Genomic DNA, 25125 nt, shown 5'->3' on the forward strand with positions numbered 1-25125 from the left:
AAAATGGAAACCATTCGAACGATTTTACCAACAATCCAGGAGGGTCAATATATGACTACCGTAGACTTAAAGGATGCGTACCTGCATATTCCTATCCACAAAGATCATCATCAGTTCCTGAGGTTCGCCTTTCTGGACAAACATTACCAGTTCGTGGCTCTTCCATTCGGTTTAGCCACTGCTCCCAGAATTTTCACAAAGGTGCTAGGGTCCCTTCTAGCGGTACTAAGACCGAGGGGCATTGCTGTAGCACCTTATCTAGACGACATTCTAATCCAAGCGTCGTCTCTTTCCAAAGCAAAGACTCATACAGACATTGTTCTAGCCTTTCTCAGATCTCACGGGTGGAAGGTGAACGTAGAAAAGAGTTCTCTGTCCCCGTCAACAAGAGTTCCCTTTTTGGGAACAATAATCGATTCTGTAGAAATGAAGATTTTCCTGACAGAGGTCAGAAAATTAAAGCTTCTAGACGCTTGTCAAGTTCTTCACTCTATTCCTCAGCCTTCCATAGCTCAGTGCATGGAGGTAATAGGATTAATGGTTGCAGCAATGGACATAGTTCCTTTTGCTCGAATTCATCTAAGACCATTACAACTGTGCATGCTCAAACAGTGGAATGGGGATTATGCAGACTTGTCTCCCCAGATTCAAGTAGACCAGGTAACCAGGGACTCACTCCGCTGGTGGTTGACTCTCGATCACCTGTCTCAGGGAATGAGTTTCCGCAGACCAGAGTGGGTCATCGTCACGACCGACTCCAGTCTCTTAGGCTGGGGCGCAGTCTGGGACTCTCTGAAAGCTCAGGGTCTATGGTCTCGGGAAGAGTCTCTTCTCCCGATAAACATTTTAGAACTGAGAGCGATATTCAATGCGCTCCTGGCTTGGCCTCACCTAGTGAAGGCCAGATTCATAAGATTCCAGTCGGACAACATGACAACTGTAGCGTACATCAATCATCAGGGGGGAACAAAGAGTTCCCTGGCGATGAGAGAAGTATCCAAGATCATCAAATGGGCGGAGGATCACTCCTGCCACCTATCTGCAATCCACATCCCAGGAGTAGACAACTGGGAGGCGGATTATTTGAGTCGTCAGACTTTCCATCCGGGGGAGTGGGAACTCCACCCGGAGGTCTTTGCCCAGTTAACTCAACTATGGGGCACTCCAGATATGGATCTGATGGCGTCTCGCCAGAACACCAAGGTTCCTCGATACGGGTCCAGATTTAGGGATCCCAAGGCGACACTAGTGGATGCATTAGTGGCGACTTGGTCGTTCAATCTAGCTTATGTGTTTCCACCGTTTCCTCTCCTTCCCAGGCTTGTAGCCAGAATAAAACAGGAGAAGGCATCAGTGATTCTAATAGCTCCTGCATGGCCACGCAGGACTTGGTATGCAGACCTGGTGAATATGTCATCGACTCCACCATGGAAGCTACCTTTGAGACAGGATCTTCTAGTACAAGGTCCATTCGAACATCCAAATCTAGTCTCTCTGCAACTGACTGCTTGGAAATTGAACGCTTGATTCTATCTAAGCATGGGTTTTCAGATTCAGTGATAGACACTCTGGTGCAAGCCAGAAAACCTGTAACTAGAAAAATTTACCATAAGATATGGCAAAAATATATCTGTTGGTGTGAATCCAAGGGATTCTCTTGGAGTAAAATTAAAATTCCTAGGATACTTTCCTTTCTCCAAAAGGGTTTGGATAAAGGGTTGTCAGCTAGTTCCTTAAAAGGACAGATATCTTCTCTGTCTGTGTTGTTACACAAACGTCTGACAGCTGTGCTAGATGTACAGGCGTTTGTACAGGCGTTAGTTAGAATCAAGCCTGTCTACAGAACTCTGACTCCTCCTTGGAGTCTAAATTTAGTTCTTTCAGTTCTTCAGGGGGTTCCGTTTGAACCTATGCATTCCATAGATATTAAGTTACTATCTTGAAAAGTTCTGTTTTTGGTTGCTATTTCTTCTGCTAGAAGAGTTTCTGAATTATTTGCTTTACAGTGTACTTCTCCCTATCTGGTATTCCATACAGATAAGGTAGTTTTACGTACCAAGCCTGGTTTTCTTCCAAAGGTCGTTTCCAACAGGAATATTAACCAGGAAATTGTTGTTCCTTCTCTGTGTCCGAATCCAGTTTCGAAGAAGGAACGTTTGTTACACAACCTTGATGTGGTCCGTGCTTTAAAATTCTATTTAGAAGCAACAAAGGATTTCAGACAAACATCATCCTTGTTTGTCGTGTATTCTGGTAAGAGGAGAGGGCAGAAAGCTACTGCTACCTCTCTTTCTTTTTGGCTGAAAAGCATCATCCGATTGGCTTTTGAGACTGCCAGACGGCAGCCTCCTGAACGAATTACAGCTCATTCTACTAGAGCTGTGGCTTCCACATGGGCCTTCAAGAACGAGGCTTCTGTTGATCAGATCTGTAAGGCAGCGACTTGGTCTTCTCTGCATACTTTTGCCAAATTTTACAAATTCGATACTTATGCTTCTTCGGAGGCTGTTTTTGGGAGAAAGGTTTTGCAAGCCGTGGTGCCTTCCGTTTAGGTAACCTGATTTGCTCCCTCCCTTCATCCGTGTCCTAAAGCTTTGGTATTGGTTCCCACAAGTAAGGATGAAGCCGTTGGCCAGGACACACCAATGTTGGAGAAAACAGAATTCATGTTTACCTGATAAATTTATTTCTCCAACAGTGTGTCCGGTCCACGGCTCGCCCTGGTTTTTCATCAGGTTTGAATTTTTTTTCCTTATATACACTACAGTCACCACGGCACCCTATAGTTTCTCCTTTTTCTCCTAACCGTCGGTCGAATGACTGGGGGGCGGAGCCAGAGGGGGGACTATATGGACAGCTCTTGCTGTGTGCTCTCTTTGCCAAGGATGAAGCCGTGGACCGGACACACCGTTGGAGAAAGAAATTTATCAGGTAAACATAAATTCTGTTTTTGCGCTGCGGTTCACTGTTTTTTGTCACCAGTTAAAAAGTGCCGACTTTTCACCAAAATACTCAAAACACTAATTATTCTGAAAGGAAAACCTAAGGAATACGAAAATACCAAAGAATTTTAAGGCACGGTACACTGAAAACAGCATAATTTGATTTGTATTAAGCGTAATATTTAAGTTATAAAACACGCCGGTTTCTCCCTCTGTACTTCGTCCTTCGTTGCAAACTTTTTACCTAGCAGAGAGCTCTGATTATTTGTTTGGGAGACATCTAACCACTCGCAGGGACAACCTTTTTTTTTTTATAGAATTCCATGAGGGCTGTCCCTATGAGTGTTGATGTGGAAAACCACTTCTAGACTTCCAAACTTCATAGAATTGGCCCCTTAGTGTTTCACTATTTACAGCGATAGAAATGTTAAAATACCATGTTAGAAGATGACATTCTTTTTTTATTAATCAAACATGCCCAGTATCTCTCTCATGCCCAAATACAATTGGTTTTCATATTGTTTAACAATAAATACCACTCTGTCCAATTGCTAATCACATACACAGATTCCATTAACCTATTTAATGGCAGTTCCAAGTGCCGTTGTGAGATAATGGAGATAAAATCTCATGTGAGCTAACAATGTCAGCTGTGTTTGACATAGAAAGATTCTGATCACTTTGATAACAAAAAATGTTTGTTCCTGCGTTTCCAACATCAGGGGAAAGAATTAAAGATCTATCCCTACCTCCCTTCCTTTTGATCTAACCGAAGGCCCTCCTCTAGGGGCCAAATAAATGTTGATAATTAAATAGTTAGAAAATTACTTTGGAGTTACTAATTTTGATCTACCAACTCTGAAAATCTGGAAGATTCTAATCTAAGCAAGTAGTGTCCAAACAGTTGACAAAATAGAATCCATCATAGCCATGTAATGTCTTGTGGAGATACAGGAGCAGTTACCATGCGTTTAAGAAGGAATTAGATGCATACAACCTTTATATACCAGCTCCTCTAAAATATCTGGTTTGTTAGGGGTTAGACATTTGCTTTTAGAGCTCTGTGAAGTTTGTTCTGTTTTTGGCTTTCCTATTGCTAAGTAATTTTTCTTTCTTGATTTTTAGATAAAGCATACAATTTTAGAAAATTTTTACATTTATACCTGCTATCAAATTTGCTTATTTTGATATTCTTATTTGAAGAGCATATCTAGGTAGGTAATGTGCACGTTTCTGGTGCACTGCATGGCAACATTTGTGTTGCCATCTAGTGAATATCATTGCTAAAAACATTCTTGCAAAACTGCTGCCATTTAGTGCTCCAGAAACGTGCACGCTTCCTGCTTTTCAACAAAGGATACCAAGAGAATGAAGTAAATTTGACAATAGAAATAAATTAGGAAGTTTAAAAAAAAAAAAAGTTACTCTTTCCGAATCAGTTAGATAAAAGAAGTTTTATATCCATCAAAGTGCACTATAACCATTGTGCTTTCTTTGTGATCTTGCAGGCCTGCTTGGAGAGGGAAGGGGTGACGCTTGAAGCGATCCTTTGCACTCACAAACACTGGTAAGTTCTGCCAAATGTAATATTTAGAATAATCCACATGTTATATAGTCACATGTACACAAGAGTTTTATAAATATAGCTTACATTGTGTTCAAACACCAGCTGCTATATATAAGTTGAAGACACTCTAAGGATACTACTTGTTTTTATGATGTTTGACTTTCTCATTCTATTGATTTTCTGTTTTTCCGATAGAGCATGTCATTTTTAATAAACTTAATAAACTTTTAATTTCACTTCTATTTTCAAATGTGCTTCGTTCTCTTGGTATCCATTATTTAAAAACACGCACATATCCTATACTAGTGGGAGCTAGCTGGTGCCTGCACACATTTGTATCTTGTGATTGGCTAACTAGATGTGTTTATCTAGCTGCCAGTAGTGCAGTGCTGTTCCTTCACCAAAGAATAACAAGAGAAATTAAGCATATTTGATAATATAATTAAATTGGAAAGTTGTTTAAAATGATGTTTTATCCAACTCATGAAAGAAAATTTGGTTTCCTGTCCCTTTAAAAGCCCACAAAGATTATTACTGTAACACTACTGGGAGAGGCCATCACTGAGCTCATTCCAGCAACAGTAGATTTATTTTATATTGTGGCTTGATTGATATTAGTGATGTGCAAATGTACTGAAAGTGTAATTAGTTTGGTAGAACGAATAGTCCTGTGGACATTGTTTTGGACAATCGAATGTTAAGTATGAAAATCCATTAAAAATCGGTAATCGATCTTATTTCCAGTTTTCAAATGTTATTTTTGTTTTTAAATGTTCATATTTAGATTAAATATACACATTCGCAATTTCGAATGTAACATTTGATTTAAAGGGACACTATTCCCAAAAATTTTTCTTTCATGATTCAGATAGAGCATGTAATTTTAATCAACTTTCTAATTTACTCTTCTTTGTTGTCTTGCTATCTTTATTTAAAAAGCAGGAATGTGATGCATAGGAGCCGGCCCATTTTTGGTTGAGAACCTGGGTTATGCTTATTGGTGGGTAAATGTAAGCCTCCAATAAGCAAGTGCTATCCATGGTGCTGAATCTAAAATGGGCTGGCTGCTAAGCTTTACATTCCTGCTTTTAAAATAAAGATAGCAAGAGAACAAATACAAATTGATAATAAGAGTAAATTCGAAAGTTGCTTAAAATGTCATGCTCTATATGAATCATGAAAGAAAAAAATTTGGGTTCAGTGTCCCTTTAACCCCTTAACGACCGAGGACGTGCAGGGTACATCCTCAAAAAAAAGGCAGTTAACGCCTGAGGACGTACCCTGCACGTCCTCGGTGTGGAAAGCAGCTGGAAGCTATCCTGCTCACTTCCAGCTGCTTTCCGGTTATTTCAGTGATGCCTCGATATCGAGGCATCCTGCAATAACCATTTTTAGCCATCCGATGCAGAGAGAGCCACTCTGTGGCCCTCTCTGCACCGGACATTAACGGCTAGGTTCGTTGGTGGGTGGGAGGCGGGTGGCGGCCATCGATGGCCCTGGATGATGCTGAGGGGGGCGGGATCGGGGGCGGGGATGCCCGGGGGCGGGCGCGTGCACGGGAGGAGGGGGGCGGGCGCGTGCACGGGAGGGAGCGGGTGGGAACCGCTGCACTACAGAAAAAGTAACAGTAAAATGAACAGAAAAGGGGAGAAAAAGTTGGACAAAAAAAAGATCAGGCAGGTGGTGGGGGTTGGTCTGTGGGGAAGGGGGAAGCTACACTACAGAAAATAAAAAAAATAAAAAAACTTTATTTTGCAAAATGGGTACTGGCAGACAGCTGCCAGTACCCAAGATGGCCCCCAATAAGGCAGATGGGGAGGATTAGAGAGCTGTTTTGGGGGGGATCAGGGATGTTGGGGGCTAAGGGGGGATGCTACACCACAGCATATGTAAATATGCTTTTAAAAAAAAAAAATTAAATAAAAAAAACTTATTTTAGTACTGGCAGACTTTCTGCCAGTACTTAAGATGGCGGGGACAATTGTGGGGTGGGGGAGGGAAGGGAGCTGTTTGGGAGGGATCAGGGGGTGTGATGTGTCAGATGGGAGGCTGATCTCTACACTAAAGCTAAAATTAACCCTGCAAGCTCCCTACAAACTACCTAATTAACCCCTTCACTGCTAGCCATAATACACGTGTGATGCGCAGCAGCATTTAGCGGCCTTCTAATTACCAGAAAGCAACGCCAAAGTCATATATGTCTGCTATTTCTGAACAAAGGGGATCCCAGACAAGCATTTACAACCATTTGTGCCATAATTGCACAAGCTGTTTGTAAATCATTTCAGTGAGAAACCTAAAATTGTGAAAAATTCAACTTTTTTTTTTTATTTGATCGCATTTGGCGGTAAAATGGTGGCATGCAATATACCAAAATGTGCCTAGATCAATACTTTGGGTTGTCTGCTACACTACACTAAAGCTAAAATTAACCCTACAAGCTCCCTAATTAACCCCTGCACTGCTGGGCATAATACACGTGTGGTGCGCAGCGGCATTTAGCAGCCTTCTAATTACCAAAAAGCAATGCCAAAGCCATATATGTCTGCTATTTCTGAACAAAGGGGATCCCAGAGAAAAATTTACAACTATTTATGCCATAATTGCACAAGCTGTTTGTAAATAATTTCAGTGAGAAACCGAAAGTTTGTGAAAAAGTGAACGATTTTTTGTATTTGATCGCATTTGGCGGTGAAATGGTGGCATGAAATATACCAAAATTGGCCTAGATCAATACTTTGGGATGTCTTCTAAAAAAAAATATATACATGTCAAGGGATATTCAGGGATTCCTGAAAGATATCAGTGTCCCAATGTAACTAGCGCTAATCTTGAATAAAATGGTTTGGAAATAGCAAACTGCTACTTGTATTTATGGCCCTATAACTTGCAAAGAACATATAAACATTGGGTATTTCTAAACTCAGGACAAAATTTAGAAACTATTTAGCATGGGTGTTTTTTGGTGGTTGTAGATGTGTAACAGATTTTAGGGGTCAAAGTTAGAAAAAGTGTTTTTTTTTCCATTTTTTTCTCATATTTTATAATTTTTTTTATAGTAAATTATAAGATATGATGAAAATAATGGTATCTTTGGAAAGTCCATTTAATGGCGAGAAAAACGGTATATAATATGTGTGGGTACAGTAAATGAGCAAGAGGAAAATTACAGCTAAACACAAACACCGCAAAAATGTAAAAATAGCCTTGGTCCCAAACGGACAGAAAATGGAAAAGTGCTGTGGTCATTAAGGGGTTAACAAATACTATTCAGAAGTTCATGTGGTAGGAAATTTAGTAAATTGATTTATAATAAATACAAATACATCAATTTGATTGTTTCTATTTTGAATATTGCATAATTCAAATGTTACATTTAAAGAGAGCATTAGAAATAATATTACAAATACTATTGATTTGAATTTTTCTAATTGGAATATTGCATAATTCGAATCAAATTAGAAAAATTTGAATAGAATATTACATCTAAAGAAATCATTAGAAATACTATTATATTAAATGAATGTTAGAATGTTGTACAAACAATTGAAATTTGAAAACGAACAAACAAATGTGTTAAACTTTTTGTTTAATTTTTCGAATGTTTCAAAACATTCACCCATCCCTAATTGATACACTGCAGGGATATTACTGTCATCACTTAACTTACTCTCCAAACCATTGTGTTTTTTTTTTATTCTGACCATTTTGTTGATCAAATAATATTTGAGATCCATATATAATGGTTCCCATTCAAATCCAGTAAATAATCTTGTGTAAAAATGTGGTATTCTGCTTGCATAATTTTTGTCCTTTTCTGTAGCATTTTAAATAATTAAATTCCTTATTATTTGGATTCATATCCAATATATAGCAGAACGTCTGGTTTTCTTACATTTGGTTTGGTTAAATAAGTGAAATTTATAAGGCGCCAAAAAGAAAAAAAACATAACAAAAAAATAGATGACTGCAAGACAGGATTTCTCCAACATAGGTGTGTCCGGTCCACGGCGTCATCCTTACTTGTGGGATATTCTCTTCCCCAACAGGAAATGGCAAAGAGCCCAGCAAAGCTGGTCACATGATCCCTCCTAGGCTCCGCCTACCCCAGTCATTCTCTTTGCCGTTGTACAGGCAACATCTCCACGGAGATGGCTTAGAGTTTTTTAGTGTTTAACTGTAGTTTTTATTATTCAATCAAGAGTTTGTTATTTTAAAATAGTGCTGGTATGTACTATTTACTCTGAAACAGAAAAGAGATGAAGATTTCTGTTTGTAAGAGGAAAATGATTTTAGCAACCGTTACTAAAATCCATGGCTGTTCCACACAGGACTGTTGAGAGGAATTAACTTCAGTTGGGGGAACAGTGAGCAGTCTCTTGCTGCTTGAGGTATGACACATTCTAACAAGACGATGTAATGCTGGAAGCTGTCATTTTCCCTATGGGATCCGGTAAGCCATGTTTATTACGATCGTAAATAAGGGCTTCACAAGGGCTTATTAAGACTGTAGACTTTTTCTGGGCTAAATCGATTCATATATTACACATATTTAGCCTTGAGGAATCATTTAATCTGGGTATTTTGGTAAAATTATATCGGCAGGCACTGTTTTAGACACCTTATTCTTTAGGGGCTTTCCCTAATCATAGGCAGAGCCTCATTTTCGCGCCGGTATTGCGCACTTGTTTTTGAGAGGCATGACATGCAGTCGCATGTGTGAGGAGCTCTGATACATAGAAAAGACTTTCTGAAGGCGTCATTTGGTATCGTATTCCCCTTTGGGCTTGGTTGGGTCTCAGCAAAGCAGATACCAGGGACTGTAAAGGGGTTAAAGTTAAAAACGGCTCCGGTTCCGTTATTTTAAGGGTTAAAGCTTCCAAATTTGGTGTGCAATACTTTTAAGGCTTTAAGACACTGTGGTGAAATTTTGGTGAATTTTGAACAATTCCTTCATATTTTTTCGCAATTGCAGTAATAAAGTGTGTTCAGTTTAAAATTTAAAGTGACAGTAACGGTTTTATTTTAAAACGTTTTTTGTACTTTATGCCTGTTTAACATGTCTGAACTACCAGATAGACTGTGTTCTGAATGTGGGGAAGCCAGGGTTCCTTCTCATTTAAATAAATGTGATTTATGTGACAATGAAAATGATGCCCAAGATGATTCCTCAAGTGAGGGGAGTAAGCATGGTACTGCATCATTCCCTCCTTCGTCTACACGAGTCTTGCCCACTCAGGAGGCCCCTAGTACATCTAGCGCGCCAATACTCCTTACTATGCAACAATTAACGGCTGTAATGGATAATTCTATCAAAAACATTTTAGCCAAAATGCCCACTTATCAGCGTAAGCGCGACTGCTCTGTTTTAGATACTGAAGAGCATGACGACGCTGATGATAATGGTTCTGAAATGCCCCTACACCAGTCTGATGGGGCCAGGGAGGTTTTGTCTGAGGGAGAAATTTCAGATTCTGGGAAAATTTCTCAACAAGCTGAACCCGATGTGATTACATTTAAATTTAAGTTGGAACATCTCCGCGCTCTGCTTAAGGAGGTATTATCCACTCTGGATGATTGTGAGAATTTGATCATCCCAGAGAAACTATGTAAAATGGACAAGTTCCTAGAGGTCCCGGGGCTCCCAGAAGCTTTTCCTATACCCAAGAGGGTGGCGGACATTGTAAATAAAGAATGGGAAAGGCCCGGTATACCTTTCGTCCCTCCCCCCATATTTAAAAAATTGTTTCCTATGGTCGACCCCAGAAAGGACTTATGGCAGACCGTCCCCAAGGTCGAGGGAGCGGTTTCCACTTTAAACAAACGCACCACTATACCCATAGAAGATAGTTGTGCTTTCAAAGATCCTATGGATAAAAAATTAGAAGGTTTACTTAAAAAGATGTTTGTTCAGCAGGGTTACCTTCTACAACCAATTTCATGCATTGTCCCTGTCACTACAGCCGCGTGTTTCTGGTTCGATGAGCTAGTAAAGGCGGTCGATAGTGATTCTCCTCCTTATGAGGAGATTATGGACAGAATCCGTGCTCTCAAATTGGCTAATTCTTTCACCCTAGACGCCACTTTGCAATTGGCTAGGTTAGCGGCTAAGAATTCTGGGTTTGCTATTGTGGCGCGCAGAGCGCTTTGGTTGAAATCTTGGTCAGCTGATGCGTCTTCCAAGAACAAACTACTTAACATTCCTTTCAAGGGGAAAACGCTGTTTGGCCCTGACTTGAAAGAGATTATCTCTGATATCACTGGGGGTAAGGGCCACGCCCTTCCTCAGGATCGGTCTTTCAAGGCCAAAAATAAACCTAATTTTCGTCCCTTTCGTAGAAACGGACCAGCCCAAAGTGCTACGTCCTCTAAGCAAGAGGGTAATACTTCTCAAGCCAAGCCAGCTTGGAGACCAATGCAAGGCTGGAACAAGGGAAAGCAGGCCAAGAAACCTGCCACTGCTACCAAGACAGCATGAAATGTTGGCCCCCGATCCGGGACCGGATCTGGTGGGGGGCAGACTCTCTCTCTTTGCTCAGGCTTGGGCAAGAGATGTTCTGGATCCTTGGGCACTAGAAATAGTCTCCCAAGGTTATCTTCTGGAATTCAAGGGGCTTCCCCCAAGGGGGAGGTTCCACAGGTCTCAGTTGTCTTCAGACCACATAAAAAGACAGGCATTCTTACATTGTGTAGAAGACCTGTTAAAAATGGGAGTGATTCATCCTGTTCCATTAGGAGAACAAGGGATGGGGTTCTACTCCAATCTGTTCATAGTTCCCAAAAAAGAGGGAACGTTCAGACCAATCTTAGATCTCAAGATCTTAAACAAGTTTCTCAAGGTTCCATCGTTCAAAATGGAAACCATTCGAACAATTCTTCCTTCCATCCAGGAAGGTCAATTCATGACCACGGTGGATTTAAAGGATGCGTATCTACATATTCCTATCCACAAGGAACATCATCGGTTCCTAAGGTTCGCATTCCTGGACAAGCATTACCAGTTCGTGGCGCTTCCTTTCGGATTAGCCACTGCTCCAAGGATTTTCACAAAGGTACTAGGGTCCCTTCTAGCGGTGCTAAGACCAAGGGGCATTGCAGTAGTACCTTACTTGGACGACATTCTGATTCAAGCGTCGTCCCTTCCTCAGGCAAAGGCTCACACGGACATAGTCCTGGCCTTTCTCAGATCTCACGGATGGAAAGTGAACGTGGAAAAGAGTTCTCTATCCCCGTCAACAAGGGTTCCCTTCTTGGGAACAATAATAGACTCCTTAGAAATGAGGATTTTTCTGACAGAGGCCAGAAAAACAAAACTTCTAAACTCTTGTCGGATACTTCATTCCGTTCCTCTTCCTTCCATAGCGCAGTGCATGGAAGTGATAGGTTTGATGGTAGCGGCAATGGACATAGTTCCTTTTGCGCGCATTCATCTAAGACCATTACAACTGTGTATGCTCAGTCAGTGGAATGGGGACTATACAGACTTGTCTCCGAAGATACAAGTAAATCAGAGGACCAGAGACTCCCTCCGTTGGTGGCTGTCCCTGGACAACCTGTCACAAGGGATGACCTTCCGCAGACCAGAGTGGGTCATTGTCACGACCGACGCCAGTCTGATGGGCTGGGGCGCGGTCTGGGGATCCCTGAAAGCTCAGGGTCTTTGGTCTCGGGAAGAATCTCTTCTACCGATAAATATTCTGGAACTGAGATCGATATTCAATGCTCTCAAGGCTTGGCCTCAGCTAGCGAGGGCCAAGTTCATACGGTTTCAATCAGACAACATGACGACTGTTGCGTACATCAACCATCAGGGGGGAACAAGGAGTTCCCTGGCGATGGAAGAAGTGACCAAAATCATTCAATGGGCGGAGACTCGCTCCTGCCACCTGTCTGCAATCCACATCCCAGGAGTGGAAAATTGGGAAGCGGATTTTCTGAGTCGTCAGACATTGCATCCGGGGGAGTGGGAACTCCATCCGGAAATCTTTGCCCAAATCACTCAACTGTGGGGCATTCCAGACATGGATCTGATGGCCTCTCGTCAGAACTTCAAGGTTCCTTGCTACGGGTCCAGATCCAGGGATCCCAAGGCGACTCTAGTAGATGCACTAGTAGCACCTTGGACCTTCAAACTAGCTTATGTATTCCCGCCGTTTCCTCTCATCCCCAGGCTGGTAGCCAGGATCAATCAGGAGAGGGCGTCGGTGATCTTGATAGCTCCTGCGTGGCCACGCAGGACTTGGTATGCAGATCTGGTGAATATGTCATCGGCTCCACCATGGAAGCTACCTTTGAGACGAGACCTTCTTGTTCAAGGTCCGTTCGAACATCCGAATCTGGTCTCACTCCAGCTGACTGCTTGGAGATTGAACGCTTGATCTTATCAAAGCGAGGGTTCTCAGATTCTGTTATTGATACTCTTGTTCAGGCCAGAAAGCCTGTAACTAGAAAAATTTACCACAAAATTTGGAAAAAATATATCTGTTGGTGTGAATCTAAAGGATTCCCTTGGGACAAGGTTAAGATTCCTAAGATTCTATCCTTCCTTCAAGAAGGATTGGAAAAAGGATTATCTGCAAGTTCCTTGAAGGGACAGATTTCTGCCTTGTCTGTGTTACTTCACAAAAAGCGGGCAGCTGTGCCAGATGTTCAAGCCTTTGTTCAGGCTCTGGTTAGAATCAAGCCTGTTTACAAGCCTTTGACTCCTCCTTGGAGTCTCAACTTAGTTCTTTCAGTTCTTCAGGGGGTTCCGTTTGAACCCTTACATTCCGTTGATATTAAGTTATTATCTTGGAAAGTTTTGTTTTTGGTTGCAATTTCTTCTGCTAGAAGAGTTTCAGAATTATCTGCTCTGCAGTGTTCTCCTCCTTATCTGGTGTTCCATGCAGATAAGGTGGTTTTACGTACTAAACCTGGTTTTCTTCCAAAAGTTGTTTCTAACAAAAACATTAACCAGGAGATAGTCGTGCCTTCTCTGTGTCCGAAACCAGTTTCGAAGAAGGAACGTTTGTTGCACAATTTGGATGTTGTTCGCGCTCTAAAATTCTATTTAGATGCTACAAAGGATTTTAGACAAACATCTTCCTTGTTTGTTGTTTATTCTGGTAAAAGGAGAGGTCAAAAAGCAACTTCTACCTCTCTCTCTTTTTGGATTAAAAGCATCATCAGATTGGCTTACGAGACTGCCGGACGGCAGCCTCCTGAAAGAATCACAGCTCATTCCACTAGGGCTGTGGCTTCCACATGGGCCTTCAAGAACGAGGCTTCTGTTGATCAGATATGTAGGGCAGCGACTTGGTCTTCACTGCACACTTTTACCAAATTTTACAAGTTTGATACTTTTGCTTCTTCTGAGGCTATTTTTGGGAGAAAGGTTTTGCAAGCCGTGGTGCCTTCCATTTAGGTGACCTGATTTGCTCCCTCCCTTCATCCGTGTCCTAAAGCTTTGGTATTGGTTCCCACAAGTAAGGATGACGCCGTGGACCGGACACACCTATGTTGGAGAAAACAGAATTTATGTTTACCTGATAAATTACTTTCTCCAACGGTGTGTCCGGTCCACGGCCCGCCCTGGTTTTTTAATCAGGTCTGATAATTTATTTTCTTTAACTACAGTCACCACGGTATCATATGGTTTCTCCTATGCAAATATTCCTCCTTAACGTCGGTCGAATGACTGGGGTAGGCGGAGCCTAGGAGGGATCATGTGACCAGCTTTGCTGGGCTCTTTGCCATTTCCTGTTGGGGAAGAGAATATCCCACAAGTAAGGATGACGCCGTGGACCGGACACACCGTTGGAGAAAGTAATTTATCAGGTAAACATAAATTCTGTTTTTTCAATGCCATTAAAGGCTTGTTGTCTCTTCTACCACAGAATAATCAAGGTTTTATCTCATACCTGACCAATCTGTTGCAGTACAGTCTCATAGGAAAATTGCCATCTATGGAGTCAAATGGCCAAGATGCTATACCTCCTGAAGAAATTAAATAAAAATCACAGAACAGATTAGATCCAGCACTAGTCTAAATATTCTTCACAAGTTCTTCAAAAATATAGCAGCACACGCAGCACTCTCAATCTTCATAGAAAATGTGTTTTAAAGGGAAAATGCCCTTGATCATCTCTAAGGAGATTTAGCTCCAAATGTTGTCTGTTATTCTTCTAAAATAAATTTTTCTAAGAAAATTGAAAGTGGTGCTGTTGTATTTTTGAAGAAGAAATGAAATAAGATAGTTTGCCCCAGAGAGTCTTGGTGTGTTATACAAGTAGACAAATCTTTCTAAGACTTGCTTGCACTACAGAAATGTAATGGGCTCATGAACCTTTGGTCATGCGGTTCTTTTAAGCACTGGCTCAAATGTGTTTTCAGGAATCTGTTACACCACCTGGGATTTACATTAGGTACATTGAGCTCTCCCAGAAGTACACTTTGGACCATTACAGGAAGTCTCTATATTTTTGACACTTTAAACCATGTTACTGGTGGTTATTTCTTCAGTAGAAGAACCTGGCCACCAGGAAAAGGCAAAGACACCGTAGCCAAAAGCTTAAATACTCCTCCCACTCCCCTCATCCCCCAGTCATTCTTTGCCTTTCGTCCCAGGAGGTTGGCAGAGAAGTGTCAGAAGTTTTCGATAGTCTCTTATGGATGGTAGTACTCTTTGGCATGGGACTGGAGTTTTAAGTAGTCCTGTCAGCCTCTCAGTAAGAGCATGGGTGAAAGTTAGAGTCCAGAGATACAGGGAGAGTCTTTCTACGAAACCATCCCTACTCATTAACAGCTCCACAAGCAATCATCATTGACTAGTTTCGCTGCCTGCTTTTTTTCTCTCAAGTCCATGGTAGAAGCGACGCTATTATCTGTCACACTTGAAGGGCTGTGTTCCTGTTCCACTGTGTAGATTCCGGTAAGATTGTTTCATTTTTACTTTCATCATGGATGTATTGTAATTACAACTGTTTATACGAGAGGGGCTACAACCTTTCTGGGATAACTTTAACATAGGGTCTCATTGAGGCTCCTTTCTGTATCTAGGAATCAAGGGTTAATATCTCCTGAGGGGGGTTATTGAACAGGGGTTTTTATAATCATGTTTGTTATGTGATTCTGTCTGCTACTGTGTAGTGTTGCTTTGGCTAATGGCTATTTTGGAACATAACGGCATATGTCTAGTGACGTGGCCTTTACGGTCGGGCGCGCTTTTGCATGGACTGCACGGTTTACCTTGTGACTCCATTTCCGCATTCCTGACCATGTGGCGACGGAGAAATCCTGGTCCGCTGGTGTCTGGTTCTCTGGAGGTGGTGAGCGCCCCAGCCATTGGGGGTGTAAGGTGCCGTTTAGATTTTTCTTATTGGTCCATTTTTTATTCAGTGTCCCAGTTATGGAGGATTCTGATTTTTTGGAGATGGATATCTCTGATTCAGACTCTACTTCTTGCAAAGAATATGAATTGGCCCGGGTGATACATGCCCATCAGTTGCCCAGTGAGCCATCCTCCTCTGGGGATTCTATTTCCCACGAGACGAGTTCCCTACCACCAACTATGCATGCAGGTAACCCAAACGCTACTTATCCTTCCATGGAGTGTGTCTTGTTCCCATCGGAGGTTACAACACGGTTCCTCATGGCCATATCTTTGGCGCTGGCGCATCTGCACCTTACCTCTTGGGAGTGTGCTTACGGTATTGTCCGTGTTCCATTAATCGGGGCTCATCAGGCGTGGGATCGCCTGGACCAGTTCAGCCCTCCGGGGGAGCGACTGCCCCTGAGGCCTCAGGGGGTCAACCTTCAGGGCTGGTGTTTTCTTTTGTCCCGGCGGAGGTATATTGCGCCTTTCGTTATAGACTGGCGCGCCTTCGTGTTCTAAGTCAAGTTTTTGGCGCTGCTGGATCCCACTCTTAATGGGTCTGGGGATTCTCAGTCTTATTCTTCGACTGGCTTGCATGAATAGACATTGTCAGGTTAGGTGAAGTCCCGAATCAGACCCGAATGCTAGAATGATAATTAACACACTAGCACACTGAGCATAAACCAGGACCTGACCCCACGACAGCCTCTCTGGAAAAGAATAATACAAGATGAGATGTTACTCACGTAATCCAATTAATACCACAAAGATGCTTGATTGAAGATAAGGGGTCAGGATTAAACGTAGTCAGACAGGCAAGGATTTGGCAACGTAAGATTCAGCAACAAGGTAGATTCAGATTAGAGAGGGATTATCTGAGACGTGGTCAAGTAAGCAAAGTTTGTTAACAGTATATCAGGCACTAACGTATACTCAGGTTTAAAGGGTTAAACAGAGACGTGGTCAGGCAAGCAAAGTTTGTTAACAGTAAATCAAGCAGCAAAGTATCCTCAGGTTTGAAGGGGTTAAACAGAGACGTGGTCAGGCAAGCAAAGTTTAACAGTAAATCAGGCAGCAAAGTATCCTCAGGTTTGAAGGGGTTAAACAGAGACGTGGTCAGGCAGGTAAAGTTGGTTAACAGAACATCAGGCAACAAAGTATCAAAATGAGTACTCACAAAGCCACAGTAAGGAAAAAACAAACGGGCATCAGGTGAAGGACACGCCGTAATTTGAACCCGGAGTTATGTCAGCAGAATGGGACGGCTTCAGGGAGTGTGTCGGCAGAGTGAGACAGCTTCAGAGGCAAAGGATGTTGCTAAGCAACAGAGCCTCAGAAGCGAGGAGCGTGACAGATATAAGGAGATGAAGCAGGGTGGATTTGATTTCAATCAAACTGATTTAATTCACAATTTAAATCACTAGTCAGTAAGGCTTGATTTAAATCATAGTTTTCTTCATAAAGACTAATTCTTGCTGGTATAACTTTAATATGCAAGTAGATGAAGATTTTTAGAATAACAACTTTTCATATTAGTTTTTTTATCCCCAGTTTAATAGGTTAATCAATATAATTCATATTTGGACAACTTTTCTGTTGTACTTAGGAAGTAGAAAAATAATCATTACCTTAATAATAACAATTTAAATAGATTTATTCAACTGAAACAATAACATTACAGCATATGTTATTTGCTTAAACAAACATCCATGTTTGTTAACTAATTTGGCTAAACAAAATATATATATTTTAAGAAACTTAGACTGTCAGCCCAGCCTACACATGAAAAACTTAAATACTGTCCTCTGTAGCTCACTCGTCATCTTCAGCTTCTTCTTTGTTCATAATCTGGAAAAGAAAAACAAGCTTTCCTGCTTTATCGGGTCCCAAAACGATTTCTCAATTTAGAATGAATGAGTCCAAAGGAAGAGAATATTCTTTCAACGCCTGCAGAAGAAGCTACTGCTGTTAAAAGTAAAATCATTACTTGAACAGTCTCTAAATCCAAGTGCTTAAGTGACTTCCACCAGTTCACTGGTGTGACTATCTTTAAAATATCTTCAGCAAACATATTTCTTGAATGGTTCCCCCTTAGCTTTGAAGTTTATTATAGTTGGCATTACAGATGGATGATTGCTGGATACCCATGTCATAGCTAACTCCTCTTCCTCAGCACTTGACCCTGATATTGGATATTGACAATATTTGCCAAAAAATGAGCTGGAGACAGTGCTTATCCCAAATCCGATTTAAATCCCAAAAATCCGATTTAAATTAAAAAAAATCAGATTTTTTTGATTTTTTTTAAAAAAAAATCATTGATTTTTATCCACCCTGAGATGAAGTAATCTTATAGTCTTTTTTGTTATTTGGGTATCCTGTTCCAGTTCTGAGCTTGGAAGTCTCTGACCCCTGTTGGACTGGTCCTGCTGGGCTGTCCATTATTCCTGGGCGATAACCTACAGGTTGCCTTATCTTTTATCTTCATCTGGTGAGGATGATTTTTATTTGGTCTAAAGCTCAGGTTGGGGTGTGATGTTTCCTTCGGGAACTTTCTTCTCTGGAATTGATACTGGCGATTTTGTGGTCACACTGTTTACAAAGGTCTGTCTGACTGTTCTTTATCCCTCCATATTGGGGGAGACTCAATGTGACCTTGACAGTGCTAGGGCCCTTGGTTTCAGGCTAGTCCTGACTGGGTACAAATCCTTCTGTCTTTCAGGCCGAGTTCAGACACAGGGCGCCTTTTATGTCCAGTTGGTCAGGTGAGGGCGTCTAGTGATCACAATATGATTTGTGTTGTTTTCTTTTACAAGCTTCAACTAGCATCCTGAAAGGACTTGAGGGTCCGTGGTTGCTTAGGGGCATGGGGGATTGGTTCAGTCCTCATTCGCCTTTCAATCTAGTGGGCTGGGACTCAGTTGAGATCCGCGGCGACATGCTCAGTTGTTTCCGGGAACTAGAGTGTTCCTTCCCTTTGTGGGTTGGAGGCTTGGAGGATTTAGGTCCTTCATACCGCCGTTCTTATGGTTTTGCCTTTCATGGTCTCTTTGGAAGTGTCCTTTTTAGGACTTGTTCCTTTTTAGAGGTTCTCTTCCTTTGGGTCGAGACTTTGGCCACTTAATTAGGAAGTGAAGGCCGTGAGGCTCTGTCTTCCTTCAGGAGTTAGTTGTCTCCATATCAGGGGCGATAGCAGGTGTTGTCTCTTTTTCCAAGCTTTTTGCTATGGGGATGTTTTTCTGCCTGGGTTCGGGATGATTTGCATTGTTCTCCCTTGGGTGTGGTCCTCTGGAACGTTAATCTGAAAGGATTATGGACACTAGCCTTTCTTCTACTCTCTTTCCAGTGACTGTGTTCTCGTTCTCATTTCCCTTAGTGTTGCCCTTGGGGCCCTTGGGCTCTAGAGAAATTGCGTGACTTTGTTGTGGCCTAGCACCTTGTTGGGGGGGGGGTGTTGACCTCCATCTAAGGGTGTTCTCTTCCCTTTGGGCTGGGAATTATGAGTGAGTCCTGTACTCGTTCTCCTGGTTTCCGGATTCTCATCCCCTGTAAGGTCTGATTGCTTCAGATGGGGTATCTTGTGTTCCCTGGGGGAGTCGTTCATTCTAGGACGATTCTGGGTCCAGGGTTCTTGTCTTGGATCCTTCTTGGATGTCTGGAGACTTATGATCCTGTGGACTGGTTCGGGACGACCCAGTTTTTTCAGGGACCCTATTTTGCGACATAGGGACTAGCTCATTGGGCTTGCAAGCAGGAAGGCCAGAGTTCACATCTACCTTCGGGTACTGGTTATCACATTTAAGGCCTGACTTGTCCTACGGAAGGAGTGTGCTCCTCTTCATGGGGATTTTTTTCTCTGTTGGGTCAACAGTGGTGTCTAGATGATTTTTTCATTTAGTCCGTGTTTTGATCATACTATGGCTTCATGTCTTGTGGACATGTACACTGTTCTTAACTGTGCCCTTCCCTTTTGAGGGGATAGTTTGTCTTCCTTATTAGCTGGGGTTCCTCGTCCTGGAGGGTCTTTGTCCTGCCCTGTGTGTAGGAGGTTGGATCAGGTGGCTTATCTCTGTAAGGGGCAGCATCTGCTGCCCTGTGGGCTCTGTTGCACCTGTTGAAATTTGATCTCTCTACATAGAGACTGTCTAAGAGAGCTGTGACAGGTCTTCCTTCGGATCTATTGCACTTTTCTCTGTTCCAGGTCCCATAGTACCTTATTTTGGAGGAGCGGATTGGGTTGGCACCCGAGCTCTGTTTGGGTGGGTGATTTCCCCCTTTTTTTGCCTTCCATCCCTGGGGGCTTGTGGTTGGGGTCTTTCTGTCACCCCTGTCTATCAGACATGTCTGTCGCTTGGGCTTGTCTGGTGTTGGAGCAGGATCTTAGATCTGTAGCTCTGCTAAATTCATCCTCGGAGCATTCGAGGTATGGTAAGCTTCTTGAGGTTTCTCCTTTCTCCATGTTCAGGATTTGTGGGAAGGACTGGCGGCTCTTAGCCTGCAAAGTTATCCGCTGGTTAGTGGATACTTAGCAATCTGAAGGATACTATCTTCAGCTGCTTTCTGCTTGCCCTGCAAGTATTTAAGTTTCAGAGTTATTTTTAGATGACTGCAGCGTGCAGTGTTTTTGCTTCAGGTGTTGTTCGTCAGACCTATCTGAGATTGCTGCACAAGGTTTCGTTTCTGAATATTTCGGTATTCTGAGCTACTCTTTTGCGACTTGGGGACCTTCGTCTTCGGTTGCACTGTGTTGGGGGAAGATCCTCTCTGTTTTAGACTCCCGGCCTTATCCCGTGGTTTCTGTTTTTCTGCGGTCTGGGCGTTGCCTCCCCTTGTTTCTATGAGACTGGTGGGTCTCTGTTGGTCTGGAGTTCCTTATGCTAGCTGGACAGCTAGCTCAGCATACTAATGCACTCTGGCTACTCTGAACTGTAGCAAACCAAGGGTTGCAGGTCGATCCCCGGCGAGGTCTACTCAGCTTTCCTCCTTTCGAGGTTGATATGATGAGCAGCGCCTTGAGTACCTTAAGGGGGATTAGCCGTGCTTTACAAGTACATTCATTTTTTCTCTGTGTCTTTCCTTCTCAGTGGAAGATTACGGTAGCTTGTTTCCTTTCTTTAGTAAGGGGCGTGTTTGGAGACCGACTGCTGGGCGACGGTGTTTCCTGGAGGCTGTTGACTCACTCGAGTCTAGTTCCTGCAGTCTCTAGCAAGGCTTGTGGACTATCTGCAGGTCAGTGTCCATGGGTCTTTTCCTCTTTTTCAAAGTTGTTCTCGGCTTCGGACGAAGCAGGATTTTGTTGGGTTTTCAGGCCTGGTGCCCTCAGAATGGACCGCCTCTTGTACCCTCCCGTTTTTGCATTCAGTGCCCTCTATAGCTTGGGTATTGTTTTCCCAAAACTAATGAATGCAGCTGTGGACTCTTTCCGTTTATGAAGAAAAACATTAATTATGCTTACCTGATAATTTTATGTGGGTCGGCCGTAATGTTTGTTCTTCTGGCACCTTTTCACCCTGATATTTCTTCTACTGTTCCTTGTTCCTCGGCAGAATGACTGGGGGATGAGGGAAGTGGAGGAGATATTTAAGCCTTTGGCTGGGGTGTCTTTGCCTCCTCCTGGTGGCCAGGTTCTGAATTCCCAAAAGTAATGAATGCAGCTGTGGACTCTTTCCATCTGAAGAAAAGAAAATTATCAGGTAAGCATAATTTATGTTTTTGTTGTTTTGGACTTTAATGCTTTAAAGGATATACTCTTACCTCCTCACTGTGCAGACACGAAGGCAATAAATGGTAAACTATTTTGTATGCCTAATGTTAATGCAAGTTTGTGACATGATGTCAACAAAACACAAGACTGGTGAATAACAAGTTGTCTGTCTGTTATTCCACAGGGACCCCATAATTTTTTTTTTCCTATAAAGACAGTAATTTCAACTTGCATAGTACAGAGCATTGCCAAGGGATATCAGCGAATAGGAATTCTTATATTACACATTCACATCCATTATTCTATAAAGGCAGTCTCATCCATTATATAAGGTCAGACTGGGCGATAGAAGCAGATACATCACTAGCTTAGCTCAGTCGGGCAGTATTTTAGACCTATCACATTATTTTCTTACTAGAAGTTGTATGTCCAGCAGTCAGCATTTGGAAAGTCTGGAGGAAAGATATTAAATAAACATGCATTATGTTTTTGCAGTTTATGCCCCTTTGCATCTCCCCACCCAATATCTGTATTGCATTGTGTGTCTCACTGATGAGTATCAGTTAGGATGAGCCAAGTTAGAAAAGAAACTGAATTCAAACTACAGAAATGTCTATCTGGCTCATATCTGTAGCTAATATTCACCAGGATCCCTTGCCTTACTATACTGTGATAATCATTGACGAGGAATGATAGTGTAAGAGAAGAGTGGTAAAAGGAGAGTAGGCCATGATCATAAGTAAATTTGGTTAAAGGGACGTAAAACCCCAAATTTCTCCAACATAGGTGTGTCCGGTCCACGGCGTCATCCTTACTTGTGGGATATTCTCTTCCCCAACAGGAAATGGCAAAGAGCCCAGCAAAGCTGGTCACATGATCCCTCCTAGGCTCCGCCTTCCCCAGTCATTCTCTTTGCCGTTGTACAGGCAACATCTCCACGGAGATGGCTTAGAGTTATTTAGTGTTTAACTGTAGTTTTTATTATTCAATCAAGAGTTTGTTATTTTAAAATAGTGCTGGTATGTACTATTTACTCTGAAACAGAAAAGAGATGAAGATTTCTGTTTGTAAGAGGAAAATGATTTTAGCAACCGTTACTAAAATCGATGGCTGTTTCCACACAGGACTGTTGAGAGGAATTAACTTCAGTTGGGGGAACAGTGAGCAGACTTTTGCTGCTTGAGGTATGACACATTCTAACAAGACGATGTAATGCTGGAAGCTGTCATTTTCCCTATGGGATCCGGTAAGCCATTTTTATTACAGAAAGAAAAAAAGGGCTTCACAAGGGCTTTTTAAGACTGTAGACATTTTCTGGGCTAAATCGATTTATATATAAACATATTTTATACTCCATAGCCTTGAGGAATTATTTTAATCTTGGGAATTATGTAAAATAACCGGCAGGCACTGTATTGGACACCTTATTCTCTAGGGGCTTTCCCTAATCATAGGCAGAGTCTCATTTTCGCGCCTGTATTGCGCACTTGTTTTTGAGAAGCATGACATGCAGATGCATGTGTGAGGAGCTCTGATACATAGAAAAGACTTTCTGAAGGCGTCATTTGGTATCGTATTCCCCTTTGGGCTTGGTTGGGTCTCAGCAAAGCAGATACCAGGGACTGTAAAGGGGTTAAATATAAAAACGGCTCCGGTTCCGTTATTTTAAGGGTTAAAGCTTCCAAATTTGGTGTGCAATACTTTTAAGGCTTTAAGACACTGTGGTGAAATTTTGGTGAATTTTGAACAATTCCTTCATACTTTTTCGCAATTGCAGTAATAAAGTGTGTTCAGTTTAAAATTTAAAGTGACAGTAACGGTTTATTTTAAAACGTTTTTTGTACTTTGTTATCAAGTTTTTGCCTGTTTAACATGTCTGAACTACCAGATAGACTGTGTTCTGAATGTGGGGAAGCCAAGGTTCCTTCTCATTTAAATAGATGTGATTTATGTGACACAAAATTTAGAGAAAATGATGCCCAAGATGATTCCTCAAGTGAGGGGAGTAAGCATGGTACTGCATCATCCCCTCCTTCGTCTACACCAGTCTTGCCCACACAGGAGGCCCCTAGTACATCTAGCGCGCCAATACTCCTTACTATGCAACAATTAACGGCTGTAATGGATAATTCTATCAAAAACATTTTAGCCAAAATGCCCACTTATCAGCGAAAGCGCGACTGCTCTGTTTTAGAAAATACTGAAGAGCATGAGGACGCTGATGATATTGGTTCTGAAGGGCCCCTACACCAGTCTGAGGGGGCCAGGGAGGTTTTGTCTGAGGGAGAAATTTCAGATTCAGGGAAAATTTCTCAACAAGCTGAACCTGATGTGATTACATTTAAATTTAAATTGGAACATCTCCGCGCTCTGCTTAAGGAGGTGTTATCCACTCTGGATGATTGTGAGAATTTGGTCATTCCAGAGAAACTATGTAAAATGGACAAGTTCCTAGAGGTCCCGGGGCCCCCCGAAGCTTTTCCTATACCCAAGCGGGTGGCGGACATTGTAAATAAAGAATGGGAAAGGCCCGGTATACCTTTCGTCCCTCCCCCCATATTTAAATTTTTTTTCCTATGGTCGACCCCAGAAAGGACTTATGGCAGACAGTCCCCAAGGTCGAAGGGGTGGTTTCTACTCTAAACAAACGCACCACTATACCCATAGAAGATAGTTGTGCTTTCAAAGATCCTATGGATAAAAAATTAGAAGGTTTGCTTAAAAAGATGTTTGTTCAGCAAGGTTACCTTCTACAACCAATTTCATGCATTGTTCCTGTCACTACAGCCGCGTGTTTCTGGTTCGATGAGCTAGAAAAGGCGCTCAATAATAATTCTTCTTCTTATGAGGAGATTATGGACAGAATTCGTGCTCTCAAATTGGCTAATTCTTTCACCCTAGACGCCACTTTGCAATTGGCTAGGTTAGCGGCGAAAAATTCTGGTTTTGCTATTGTGGCGCGCAGAGCGCTTTGGTTAAAATCTTGGTCAGCGGATGCGTCTTCCAAGAACAAATTGCTTAACATTCCTTTCAAGGGGAAAACGCTGTTTGGCCCTGACTTGAAAGAGATTATCTCTGATATCACTGGGGGCAAGGGCCACGCCCTTCCTCAGGATAGGTCTTTCAAGGCCAAAAATAAACCTAATTTTCGTCCCTTTCGCAGAAACGGACCAGCCCCAAGTGCTACGTCCTCTAAGCAAGAGGGTAATACTTCTCAAGCCAAGCCAGCCTGGAGACCAATGCAAGGCTGGAACAAAGGAAAGCAGGCCAAGAAACCTGCCACTGCTACCAAGACAGCATGAGATGTTGGCCCCCGATCCGGGACCGGATCTGGTGGGGGGCAGACTCTCTCTCTTCGCTCAGGCTTGGGCAAGAGATGTTCTGGATCCTTGGGCACTAGAAATAGTCTCCCAAGGTTATCTTCTGGAATTCAAGGGGCTTCCCCCAAGGGGGAGGTTCCACAGGTCTCAATTGTCTTCAGACCACATAAAAAAACAGGCATTCTTACATTGTGTAGAAGACCTGTTAAAAATGGGAGTGATTCATCCTGTTCCATTAG

The 25125-nt window shown here is 42.3% G+C and overlaps 1 protein-coding gene across 1 annotated transcript in view; it reads left to right on the plus strand.

Moving 5' to 3' along the window:
* Positions 1-25125, plus strand: part of LOC128645272 (probable hydrolase PNKD) — a 408654-nt gene that overhangs the window by 254646 nt on the left and 128883 nt on the right. The window contains 1 exon segment of the mRNA XM_053698128.1: positions 4451-4509. Coding sequence (XP_053554103.1) covers positions 4451-4509 — 59 coding nt within the window.

This window comes from Bombina bombina, chromosome 1 (assembly GCF_027579735.1).
Source record: "Bombina bombina isolate aBomBom1 chromosome 1, aBomBom1.pri, whole genome shotgun sequence".
NCBI classification, from domain to species: Eukaryota; Metazoa; Chordata; class Amphibia; order Anura; family Bombinatoridae; genus Bombina; species Bombina bombina.